Source organism: Sceloporus occidentalis, unplaced genomic scaffold (genome assembly GCF_023333645.1).
Source record: "Sceloporus occidentalis isolate IW3139 unplaced genomic scaffold, rSceOcc1.0.p SCAF_10, whole genome shotgun sequence".
NCBI lineage: Eukaryota > Metazoa > Chordata > Lepidosauria > Squamata > Phrynosomatidae > Sceloporus > Sceloporus occidentalis.
Window position 1 is genome coordinate 8,778,584 of NW_028316990.1, and position 11,466 is coordinate 8,790,049.

The window sequence follows — 11,466 nt, forward strand, 5'->3', positions numbered from 1 at the left end:
GCTCCATCCTCCATGTTTGTGGTTGCTGCTGTTGTGTACCTTCAGGTCCTTCCCAACTTCCAGCGATCCCAAGACAACCCAACCATGGGGTTTTCTGAGCAAGATTTGCCCAGAGGAAGTTTGCCCATTGCCTTCCTCTGAGGCTGAGCAAGTAAGTCCCTTGCCTAGGGTTACCATGGTTTAGGATTAGAAAAGATTTGAAATCTGGTCTGTAAGAATCCTAGGCAACATTGAAACCACAGCACCATGCTGGTTCTCAATGTTATGTGCTTCCAGATTCACTCCAATTTACAATGACCCTCTCCGACGGGTGTGTTTGGCAAAAGGTTTGCAACTGCCTTCCTCTAAGGCTGAGAGTGTGTGACTGGTCCAAGGTCCTCCACAATAGGATGCCATAGCTGAGTGGGGATTCAAACCCCGGCCTTTGTCCTAGGGTTCATCTACATTATAGAAATAATCCAGGGTCACACAGTATGTATGTATGTATACGTGCATACACACACACACACACACCCAACTCTCTTCCATGCCAGCATTCTCTGAAGATGCCAGCCACAGATGCCGGTGAAATGTCAGGAATAAACTCTTCTCGGACACAGCCACATAGTCTGAAAAACCCACAAAAAGCTATAGAAATAACACAGTTTGACACCACTTCAACTGCTGTGGCTCCATCCCACAGGATGCTGGGATTGGCAGTTTGGCGAGGCACCAGCACTCTTGTCAAACTGCATGGTTTCTAGAATCTAGAAGATGCAGCCTAAGTCCAGATTAAACATCTGTTTAAGTTCCTGTAGTATAAAGTCACCATGCAGTAGTTCCTGGAACCCTTATACCTTTTCTTCTATTTTCTCTGTTTCAGGTCTCTTGCCCCACCTGTCCTGGGATTATTTTGCTAATCTTCACTGAGTCAGATGGAGGTATTTTGCTTCTTCCAACCCATTGCCCTCTGTCACCTGCCTGGGTTGCTTCACTAGGAGATCTCAGGCGCTTAGGAGATATTTGCAAACTCCTTTGAAGCCAAGCAGAGGCCAGGAGATAAGCAATATCTAGGAGCACCCAATTCAAAGAACTTCCTCACCTTGCCACTGTTTGTCAGAGGGTCAGGTGAAAAAGCAAATGCTGGAACCTTCCTCCGTCCCTGACCGCCTTCTGCAGCTGGTCATCAGAGAAGGGAAATTTAAAGTTTCCTAGGCCTTTGTAAGGGAACAAATATATTTAAATGTCAAGCCAAGCCTGTCATTCTCTGAAGATGCCAGCCACAGATGCTGGTGAAACGTCGGGAAGAAACTCTTCTAGGACAGAGCCACATACCCCCAAAAACCCACAAAAAACTATGGATGCCGGCCATGAAAGCCTTCGACTTCACAAGCCTGTCAGGGTTTAGCTTTAAATCAGCAGAGCAGCAGAAATGCATGTGCCTTTGACCAACTAGGCTTCCCTAAGAACTGAGACTGACTCCAAAAACACACACATTTGCAAATGGTTATTTGCTGTCGGCTTATGGTGACCCTAAGAATGAGAGACCTCCAAGGTCCCCGATCATCAACTATCCTATGTGAAATCAAAGGCTTTCATGGCCAGCACCCATAGTTTTTTGTGGGTTTTTCAGGCTCTGTGGCCATGTTCTGCAAGAGTTTATTCCTGACCTTTTGCCAGCATCAGATGCCAGCCAGAGATGCTGGTGAAACGTCAGGAATAAACTCTTCTAGAACATGGCCACAGAGCCCGAAAAACCCACAAAAAATATCCTGTTCAGGTCTTGCAAACTCAAGTCTTGCAAACCTGCAAAAAAAATTGTTTGCAAACTCAAAGCAGTCATGGCTTTCTTGATGGAGCCTATCCACTTGCAATTTAGTCTTCCTCTTTTCCTCCTGCCTTCATCTTATCAGGTATTATCGTCCTGTCCAGTGAGCCACATCATCTTGTGATAAGTCCAAAGTTTAACACACCAGGTACTATATCCATGAGACCCAGGCTTCTGGCGCATCCAGATTTGGTGGCAGGGTGGGGTGTCTTGAAATATTTTCTCCCTTGACTCATTCTAAAATCAGTTAAATCCCAGGTAAATATTCTCCCACCTCGCATCTTTCGAAAAGAGCATGGAGTTTTCCACTGCTTGGCTGACCTCTGTGCTATGTTTTAGAGCAGCAGACAGGAAATCTCAAGGCAAGAGAGGGAGAGATAGAGTTGAATGAAGCCGCAAAGCCCTCTGGCCTCCTATGGACACAGGTTGGGGGCTGAAGTGTTGACAGAAGCCCCACCGGAGATAAGATGCTCCTGCGTCATCCTGGCATATATATATATTTATAAAAAGATGCAAGCTGGAAACTGATACAGAGAGAAGAATGAAAACATTAGAGATTGAAGAAGGGATGGAGGTCTTGACTAAAGGCCCAGCTAAGGAGAGCTGGCAATGGGGAAAGAGATGAGGCAGTGGCATGTTTGGGGAAAGGGCTCCTTATCTGGCCTGGCACAGCCTTGAGCAGTCCAAGTCTTTCGGGTTTTCGGGATTCAGGGACGCTTGTGGTGAAGGAAAGTCAAAGCACTAGTCTTATTATTGGACTGTGACAATAACAAACCAAAGGCTAAGTCTATCTAGCCCATATCCACCCACGAACATCATTCACTGTGACACTAAACCAAGTGGCCTTTCGCCTCTTTTACGTACAAAGGTATGGTCACCCTTCACCGTAACACTTGGAGTTTGCATTTTTAAAAGATTTTGGAACATTTGCACATACTTCATAAGATATCTTGGAGATGGACCCCAGGTCTAAAGACAAAATTCAGTTACATTTCACATATGCTTTATGTATATAGTACCATATTTTAAAAATAATTCTGTGCATGGAGCAAAGTTTGGTGGATTGAGCTGTCAGAAAGCAAAGGCTTCACTATCTCAGCCACCCGTGAAAAAATGTGTGGGTTTTGGAGTATTTTGGATTTCAGAATTCTGGATAAGAGAGACTCAGCCTGTATTAATTTCTTTTCTTTTCCATTTCACCAGTAGAAGCCAAGTAGGATAGGAGTCCAGGAGGTTTACAATGAATCCAAAGATCTTTAAAATCAGGCAACCACTCATCTTAAACCTGTGAGAAATAGCAGTTGCAAAAATCCATTTAAAAACATGAAACATCCCCAAAGACTTCTGCTTCAATCTCTCTCTCACACATGTAGCTTCTTTCCTTCTTCCCTGGAAGAATGACCCCAGAGAGCCAGGTTAAAGGGGAAGTGGGAGTATTGAGGCTGGGAAACTAATGCAAGAGTTAAGTAATGCTGCATTCCATGTTTTTGGGATAGGTTCCCAGTCATAGGCATGCAGATGACTTGGCCCAAAACAATTTATCAAGGAGAGTTATCAAAGAGGAAGAAATGTCAAAGACCACAAGTGAAACTGTGACTCCCCCTCGAGGTTAGTGTTGCGATTACAACACAGTATTTTGCACGGTACATCCATGCAAAAGGGAAAGATACTATAAAAGAGTGCCAGTCTGGACAACCATTTTTAAATAACTCCTAAACCATCGTTGCCTTTTTGCTTTCAAGTCAACCCTGACTTATGGCGAGTCTATCCTAAGGTTTTCTTGGCAGTATTTATTTAGAGGAGGTTTGCCATTCCCTTCCTCAAAGACTGATAGAGTCTGACTTGCTCAAAGGAACTTGATGGGTTTCCATGGTTGAGCAAGGATTTGAACTCTGGTTCATGGAATACTAGACCAACACATAGTTATGACACCACATTGGCTTCTATGTGGTCCTTATTGACCACATAGATGCATAGATCCCACTGACAGATTTATACCGAGAAAGTAATTGGGTTGAGATACATACACCTGAGATTCCGACATTAGCTACCCAAGGAAAGGAAAGCTCTTCTGCCATACCCAACCAAGATCTCCCTGAGCTTTCATATTTCATCATCAAGTAGGAAACACATTAAGAAACCAATAGGATCCTCTAAGCAATAATGCCTGGCAAGGCAAAGAGTCTGACAAGCTTTCAGACTCTTTACCTCCAGGCAAGTCCATGATCACTTCCTTTAACCAGACACTATGAAACAGAAACATTCTTGGAGGTTCCTAGAAAGGAGTAGCCATTGGCACACATCTTCCCCAGGCTGGTACCTCTCTCCAGATGACCTAGACTACAACTTCTATCACTCCCAGGAAATACAACCATTGAACAAGTCAGAGCTAGAAAGCAGCCAGTTGAGGAAAGTTGCTCTGCCATTTGATTGTGCTGCTCACTTGCAGAGTTCACATGTGAATTGTTAGCAATCTTAACCATTGCAAGCTGGCAGACAGGCCCCATGCCATTTATACCTTTGCATTCTATGGCTGCTTACCCTCTCCCCAGCCTCTGGCCTGTCCAATGCTTTAAAAAAAGTGTGCAAATCATATCACTGTCCAAGTACTGCAACTCCCAATGTCCCTCACTATTAACATGTTGGAGGGGGTTGTTGGGAGCTGTAGTCTAACAGTACAAGACCTGGACCATCGAGTTACACAGAATCTCTTGGGAGTTGAGACAATAACATAAGAAGGCCATTTCACTCCTTACAACAAGCAAGGTGGATCTGTGCTGTTATGGCCCTAGTGCAGGTTATTTGGGCTGAGGCCAAGAGAAAGTGGCTTGCTTAAGGCTCCCTGGTGAGTTCACATCAGAGGTGAGAATCAGCTTTCTTGTCCAGGGTTCAAAGGCGTACAGTCTGTCAAGTGACCTGCTCCTGCTAGTAAATTTAGGGTTGGGTGAGCTTTCCTTCCACCACAACCCCCTAGACACCCCCCAAAATCCATACACATATGCAGCCCTTTGGGGACATTTCAGACCCAGTTTCAGGGTTTTTAGATAGAAGAAAGTTCCATCATACTAACACTGCAGAACCAGCTTTATGATCTTGGCTTTAGATCATGGCTTTTCATGTCCTCGACCACCTAAAAATGGTAAGCCATTTAGCTTCTGCAAACAAAAAGCGGACTAGTACTTCAAATATGAAAAAGACACAGATAGGTAATTTCATCAAAGATCTTTTTCTTTACATCAGAAAAAGAGACTTCTTCCCCCCACCCCCAGACCATTTTTATAAAAAGACAACCACCCCATTACTCCTGTGTTAATGAAAAGAGGTCCTTTCTACATTCCAAGTTCCCGCATGCCTCCCCCCTTCCTCCACCCCCCAAAACAAACTTCCAGCCTGAAATTCTCAAATTGGAGTGTCATATTTTTCTTTAACAAAAATCCGGGCCACATTTTTTTCTTTAAAAAATATACTTTAAAAAATAATGCTTCATAAAAATACTATTGTTCCTATCCGAACACAGATATTGCGATATCAAGAGTCAACTACTTCTGCTGTCTCTATAGAAAATGTGAAAAGAGTTATTGTCACACTGAGAGATGTAGAAGAAGAAGAAAAAACCCCCACGAGGAACCTCTAGTTATCACAAAACCTGGTAGAAAACAAGCAAGGGTCGCCAAGGGGAGGAGAGAAGGGGTGGGTTGAATATTTGGGGGTTTAATTCTGCAGATCCTTTCGAAACTCCTGTCGGCGTTCCCATGCGCAGTTTTCACTGACATGTTCCTTGTGGCCATGGCTGAACAGCGGGCATAATAAATAATCCTACAAAGTTTAGATCGCCCATGCTTGCTTTGTTTTTAAATTACTATTTTTTAAAAATTGAACGACTTAATAACCAACCCACCCCGCAACACTTGGACAACAGTACCCCCATGAAATGTCTTGTTGCTATATAAACCGCGTAAGATAACAAGATGGTGCTAAAATCTTATTAAAAGCATCTTAATAAAATAACACACACACCCTCGCTTGTTAACTAGGGAATGTCCAACCAGAAGTGTAAAGAGGGCCCAACCCAAAATTCAAACTGGGAGAGGCATGGAGTTCTGTTACATTTTGTCATCTGCACAACTGGCCACCTACATCCAAACCTTTCCGCTCTTGGTTTGGAAAATGAAGGAAGAATCTCCCTGGCGGAATGAGGCAGGACTAAAGTCAACAGAATAGGATAGCCGCTCACTGGATGGTACCAAGGGAAGGATGAGGGCCAGGCCTCTCCCGTCATGAAAAAAGATAAAAGGTCCACGTGAAAGGCTGGCAAAACCCAGCAAGAGTTCCAACCCTCAGTTCTCTGAGAGGGAGAGGGCCAGCGCAGCTTGTAATGCAGCTTCTTCATCGATGCTGTAGTCCTGGAAAGTAAGAAAACAAGGTCACCATCAAGATGCAAAAGGTTGTTTATCCCATCCAATCCTTCCCATCTTGCTTAAGCAATTTTTGTTTTATTTATTATTTGGTATTATTTAAAGTCTATACCTGCCCAAGAACAGATATATCTGCTGGTGGGACACCCTTTTAGCTATGAGCACTGCTTTGGCTTCTGAAGTGGAAGAGGTTGGAAATGTAATCCCATGTCAGTTTGGCAGCCTGGAGTTTATGGTCATTCATTTAGGCTGCTCATCTCCACCAGAGGAAGAACAAGATTGCATTCAATGCACTAAGATTATACACCCCCACACACACACTTTTTTTGCATTGCAATTCCCAACATTCTGAGAGTTGTACTACAAAACAGGGAAGGAACTTTTCCAAGTTAAAATAACACAAAGGGGGCAGGTTATCACTTCACCACCAATAACGCCAGAACCCTGACCCCCATTTGCCATTCAAAGTCATCTTGAGTTTCCCAAATGGGGCCTTTAGCCACTGATTAAGACGTCCCTACAGGTTTGGCGGCAGTACCCACCACAAACGTGTCATAGGAAAACTTGTGCCGGTGCAGGAGATGTTGCAAGAAGTTGGCGCTTTTATAGCTGGGGTCACCCCAAGGCATGGCTGAACAGACTGGGCATACCTAAAAAAAACATGAAGGGAGGGCAGATGCAGAGATAAGAAGTTGACCCTCAGCAAAAGGAGAAGAAAATAACCTATTCAAGACGACAAATTAAAAATAACCGTGACTCTCTGGGAGACAGAACAATATCCTATGGGAGTCCTAGCTCAGAAAAATGACTTATTCCGGAACACAAAAATAACTCCTTTTTTGTTTAAATGGCTGGATCTGTTTGGCAGAGGAATAGACTGCTTCTGAGGGTGGTGGACCCTCCATCTTTGGAAGTTTTCAATCAGAGGTTGGATGGGCATCACTCAGGGGTTACTATAGTTGTGTATTTCTGCATGGCAGGGTGCTGATCCTTGCAGTCCCTTCCAGGTGTACAACTATGTTTCTCAGAGCTCTTTGTGTGAAACCAATTTGCTTGCCCTCAAAACACGTCCCTCATCTCAGACACACTTGCTTCCCTGTTTTGTTCTGCTGAAGAAAAAGGAAGCTGCTTTGCCACTGCCCATTAGAGAAACAAAATAGAGATTCAGTGAACTAGAAACAGGATGAGAGTGCTCAATTTGCCCAGAGGCAGGTGTTTGTGTGCAACTACCAACTCCGCACAAGGGGAACAGGTCAAATGTGCATGCAAGCTTAACAATTCATAGGAAGTCATGTTCGCCTCTAGAGCTGCATCAGCCAAAGAACACATTTACCCCCACCAAAAAAAAAGTCTTCTCTTATGAGAGTTGGTTCTTCCTTCTGTCTTTCAGGTACCAGTTAAAAACCAAATTTGTACAAGCTTCTGGGGGATAACTAACTGGTTGATTTGACCCTTGTTGCTGCTTGTCTGCATTGGTTTTTTTTTGCCTTGTTTGCTCACATTTGCAATTCAGGCAAACGCAAGAGTGCTCGTGTTGACTGTAAGACGAATCCCAAAGTCCTATGCAATTTCTGCCCTCTAACACTAGACTCACGGTCATAATACTCACCACTTTGTTGGGGTCATTGCGATGATTTTCCATACAGTGCTTCACCAGTTCCTGCTGGTCTAAATTCCGTGCTCCACAATAGGGGCAAACAAACGTAGAGCGGTTTGGGATATTGCTGCAAGAGAGAACAGGAATTTGGCTGAGGCCTCTATGTGAAAGGAACCTTTCAGTGGCTATAAAAGCCCACCTTTTCTAAGCAAAAGAGAAGCCCTTCCTCCCAGGCTGATAGCATAGTTATTCCCTCAACCCCTCAAAGCCAATTCTTTTATGATCAACCACCCCAGCCAGTGAAGGAATAGATACCTGGGAATGGGCTGGGAAGTTGGGACGACAGGGACAAACTTTGGACAGTTGGCCATCTGTTCCTGAACCTTAGCACAGGATGTGACATGGGACCTCATCTTTGCAAGGGTCACCTGAGAGAGAGGAAAAGGAGATGACGGCATGAAGCGCATGCGTTTTATCCTTTTAAGAATGTAGTTTAGCCCAGTACCTCTGTGCGTGGATCTGCCCAAGACATATTTTTAATTTAGTACCTTCTTGCCACAGCCTCGACAGGGAGCCTTGAAGGACGAGAGCTGCTTTTCCACACTGGATGCCTTCTCCACCTTTTTGGGATCAAAGGGCATGCGACAAAGAGGGCAGAGAGGAGAGGGCACTTGGAGGCAGGGCTGGAGGCATTCTCCGCAGAACCTGGGAGAGAGGGAAAGAAACAGAGGCTCATTTCACTCTGCAGAACCCCCGGCAGGGAGGTGTACTGTGTTGCCAATTGATTCAGTGACAAATTTGGTTATGCTCTGATTGTGCTACAATCAAAGGAGACCCCAAGACATGGAGCAGCTATAGAGAAGTCCACATGTTCTAAATCAGTCACAGTGAGACTTCAAGATTTCAGAATCTGCTTTGCTCCTTGCCACTTCTCTCTGTGAGCCTGAGATCCAAACTGCAGAGCCTGTTGCAAACAAAAGACACTTAGGATTACAAACATTACGAATCCAGGAATTTGTTCTTGAATACCAGAACTGAACAGCTCCGACTGTGGTTATCTGACATAAGATAAAACTATGGCAACCTCTGAATGAGAGACCTCCACGAGCTCCAGTCACTCCGGTCTTGCAAACTTGCCCAAGACAGTGATGGCTTCCTTGACTGAGTCTATCCACCTGTAGTGCAGTCTTCACTGTCCTTACAACACAATAATCCACTACTTGTTATCCCAAGATTTCTTCACTTCAACAGGAGAACACAGAGAGGGGGAAAGTCACTTTTTTTGCTAGTACTGTTAAAAACCTAGAAGCCAGAAATCCTTTCTGATTACTGAAAATAGCTGAGAGAGACACAGAGTTTGGAAACATGACCTTTAAGGACTGCAGCTCCCAGAGTCCCCTGGCTCATAAAGTTACTTTTCCAATCTCTGGCGCCCTTCTGCCCCTTCCTGCTCTGGTGAAGGGTTCAATCAGTTTGGGACCTTTTCCCATTCAGGCCATGCAACCTCCTGCGCTGTCTAAGTTGCGTACCAGTGCAAATTCCCAAACACAGCGGGTGACCTACTCAGAGACATGACAACTATCTTTGCAGCAATTTGTGCAACACATCTTGCCCAGATGTTCATTTCCTTTTGTTATTTCTAGCTGCCGAGCATTGAAAGCCAAGTAGTATCTCTAGCTGGCTTGCAATGGAAATCCTGGCCTCTGAACCAGGAATGAAAGGCTACAGGAATTCAAGCGATAACAACTCACAGAGCCTTGGGCCAGAGAACGGCTTTCAGAAACTGAAATGCAGCAACAGGCCGAGATCGGAGTTCACGGCAACTCAGATGCTCTGATACCTGGAGGGCCAGTCTCTTTCATTTTAATTAGGCAGACGAAGCTCCACTAAATAACCAGTGGACTGGAAATGGACCTTGGGCAAAAATGAGGGAATGCACACAGAGCAGAGGGCAAACTTCCAGCCTGCTTGCAAAGCCACTGGCCTTTCAACAGATCTAAAGAAACAACTGGTCTGCTCCCTCCTTTTCCCTGCTTCACTGGGCAGATGCCGCCTGCTTCCTCAGACCTCTTCCTTCCCAGAAGAGCCCTCTGCTGTTTGAGGGCTTTTCAAGGGGGAACCCCCTGCACTGCTCCAGACTTATCTGCCACCAAATCTCTTCCAGAAGGCTTTTTTTGTTCATAGAATCACGGAGATGCAAGAGACCCCAAAGGCCTTCCAGTCCAACCCCCTTCTGCCATGCAGGAACTCACTATCAAAGCGCCCCTGACAGATGGACATCCAGCCTCTGTTTAAAGACCTCCAAAAAAGAAGACTCCGGGGGAATGTGTTCCACTGTCAAATAGCTCTCACTGTCAGGAAGCTCTTCCTAATGTTTAATCCCTCTCTCTCTCTCTCTCTCTGTATGCATATATATGGGTTGCATCCCTCTTCATCAGATGCAGAATTAGTGAGCTGTTCTCCATGAAAGTGTTCATGCCAAGTAAAGTTATTAGCCTTAAAGGATGTCAAGCGTGTTCTTGCTGCTGTTTTATAGATACCCTTCCCCAGTATTCTTAGAACCCTAGAGTTGGAAGAGACCCCAAGAAGGGCCCTGATCCAGCCCAACCCCCTTCTTCTGCCATGCAGGAACTCTCCATCAAAGCATCCCCATTGACAGATGGCCATCCAGCCTCTGTTCAAAGACCTCCAAGGAAGGAGACTCCACTATTCTCCATTGAAGGAGTGTCTTCCACTGTCGAACAGCCCTGACTGTCAGGAAGTTCTTTTCCTTTCATTTGCATCCATTGCTCCACTGGGTCCTGTTCTCTGGAGCAGCAGAAAACAAGCTTGCTCCCTCCTCAATATGAAGCAGGGCTATCATCATCCTATCTCCTCTTCACCTTCTCTTCTCCAGGCTGAATATCATCCGCTGCCTAAGCCTCTCTTCAAAAGGCTTCATGGCTCCATTTTAGTCTCCCTCCTCTGGACAGCTTCCAGCTCCTTGAATCGTGGGCCCAGAAGGGGATCCTGGGCTCCGTCTTCTGCAAGGCCCCTGGGCCTCCTGGGCCTCTGGACTGCCTCAGAGGGGAGCGGAGTCTGCTTCCTTGGAGATCGCTAAACAGGATGGCGGCCATCTGTCACTGGGGATGCTTTGACGGAGAGTTCCTGCATGGCAGAAGAAGGGCTTGGACCGGGTGGCCCTTCGTGGGGCCTCCTGCGACGGAATGCTGGGAAGTGTAGTTCCTGGGGAGGGAGGGAGGGAGGCTCACGTGTGCCTGCAGGCGGCGATGCGGACGGGGCGCTGGAAGACCTCCAGGCAGATGGGGCAGCTGAACTGGGCCTCCAGGGCGGCGGCAGAGGCGGCCTCGGGCGGCGGAGGGTGCGGGGCGGCCGAGGAGGAGGCACCAGGCGGAGGAGGCGGCGGAGGAGGCGGCGGCTGAGGAGGGTGAGCGGGGCCCTCTCGAGAGCCCCCGGCCCCCGCCGCAGACACTAACAGGCTCCGGAACATCGCAGCCGCCATCAGAGCACAGGAAGACAACCAGCGGAAATGGCGGAGGCAGCGGCGCGCTTCTTTGGCGCCGCGACCTAGGCTCAAACCGCCCCCACTTCCGCCTTTCCTTCAGAGAGTGGCGGCGCGGCTCTGATTGCGTCACTGCTCCCACTTC

At 46.3% G+C, this 11,466-nt stretch overlaps 1 protein-coding gene across 2 annotated transcripts; it reads right to left on the reverse strand.

Annotated features, from left to right (window-relative positions):
- Positions 1–5,631: 5,631 nt before the first annotated feature.
- On the reverse strand, positions 5,632–11,392 carry LOC149305807 (E3 ubiquitin-protein ligase RNF166). 2 transcript variants are annotated; one of them, XM_089539725.1, is made up of 6 exons: positions 11,071–11,392; positions 8,368–8,524; positions 8,135–8,247; positions 7,832–7,946; positions 6,765–6,872; positions 5,632–6,210 (listed from the first exon to the last, which is right to left on the reverse strand). In XM_089539725.1, exons 1-6 carry the CDS (start codon positions 11,319–11,321, stop codon positions 6,145–6,147), a joined length of 810 nt encoding a protein of 269 aa, XP_089395851.1. In that variant the 5' UTR covers positions 11,322–11,392; the 3' UTR covers positions 5,632–6,144. The 2 variants fall into 2 exon arrangements, with proteins under 2 accessions (XP_089395851.1, XP_089395852.1); XM_089539726.1 differs by lacking the exon at positions 11,071–11,392 and adding an exon at positions 10,072–10,914.
- Positions 11,393–11,466: the final 74 nt, after the last annotated feature.

What these genes read in the sequence shown, in the direction of transcription:
- LOC149305807 (XM_089539725.1), bottom strand. Translation starts at nt 11,321, where the DNA reads ATGGCGGCTGCGATGTTCCGGAGCCTGTTAGTGTCTGCGGCGGGGGCC. An exon ending in GCAATGACCCCAACAAAGTG is followed by an intron (nt 6,873 to 7,831) that starts GTGAGTATTATG and finishes TGTTTTTTTTAG; the next exon opens with GTATGCCCAGTCTGTTCAGC. An exon ending in TTTCCTATGACACGTTTGTG is followed by an intron (nt 6,211 to 6,764) that starts GTGGGTACTGCC and finishes CTTACTTTCCAG; the next exon opens with GACTACAGCATCGATGAAGA.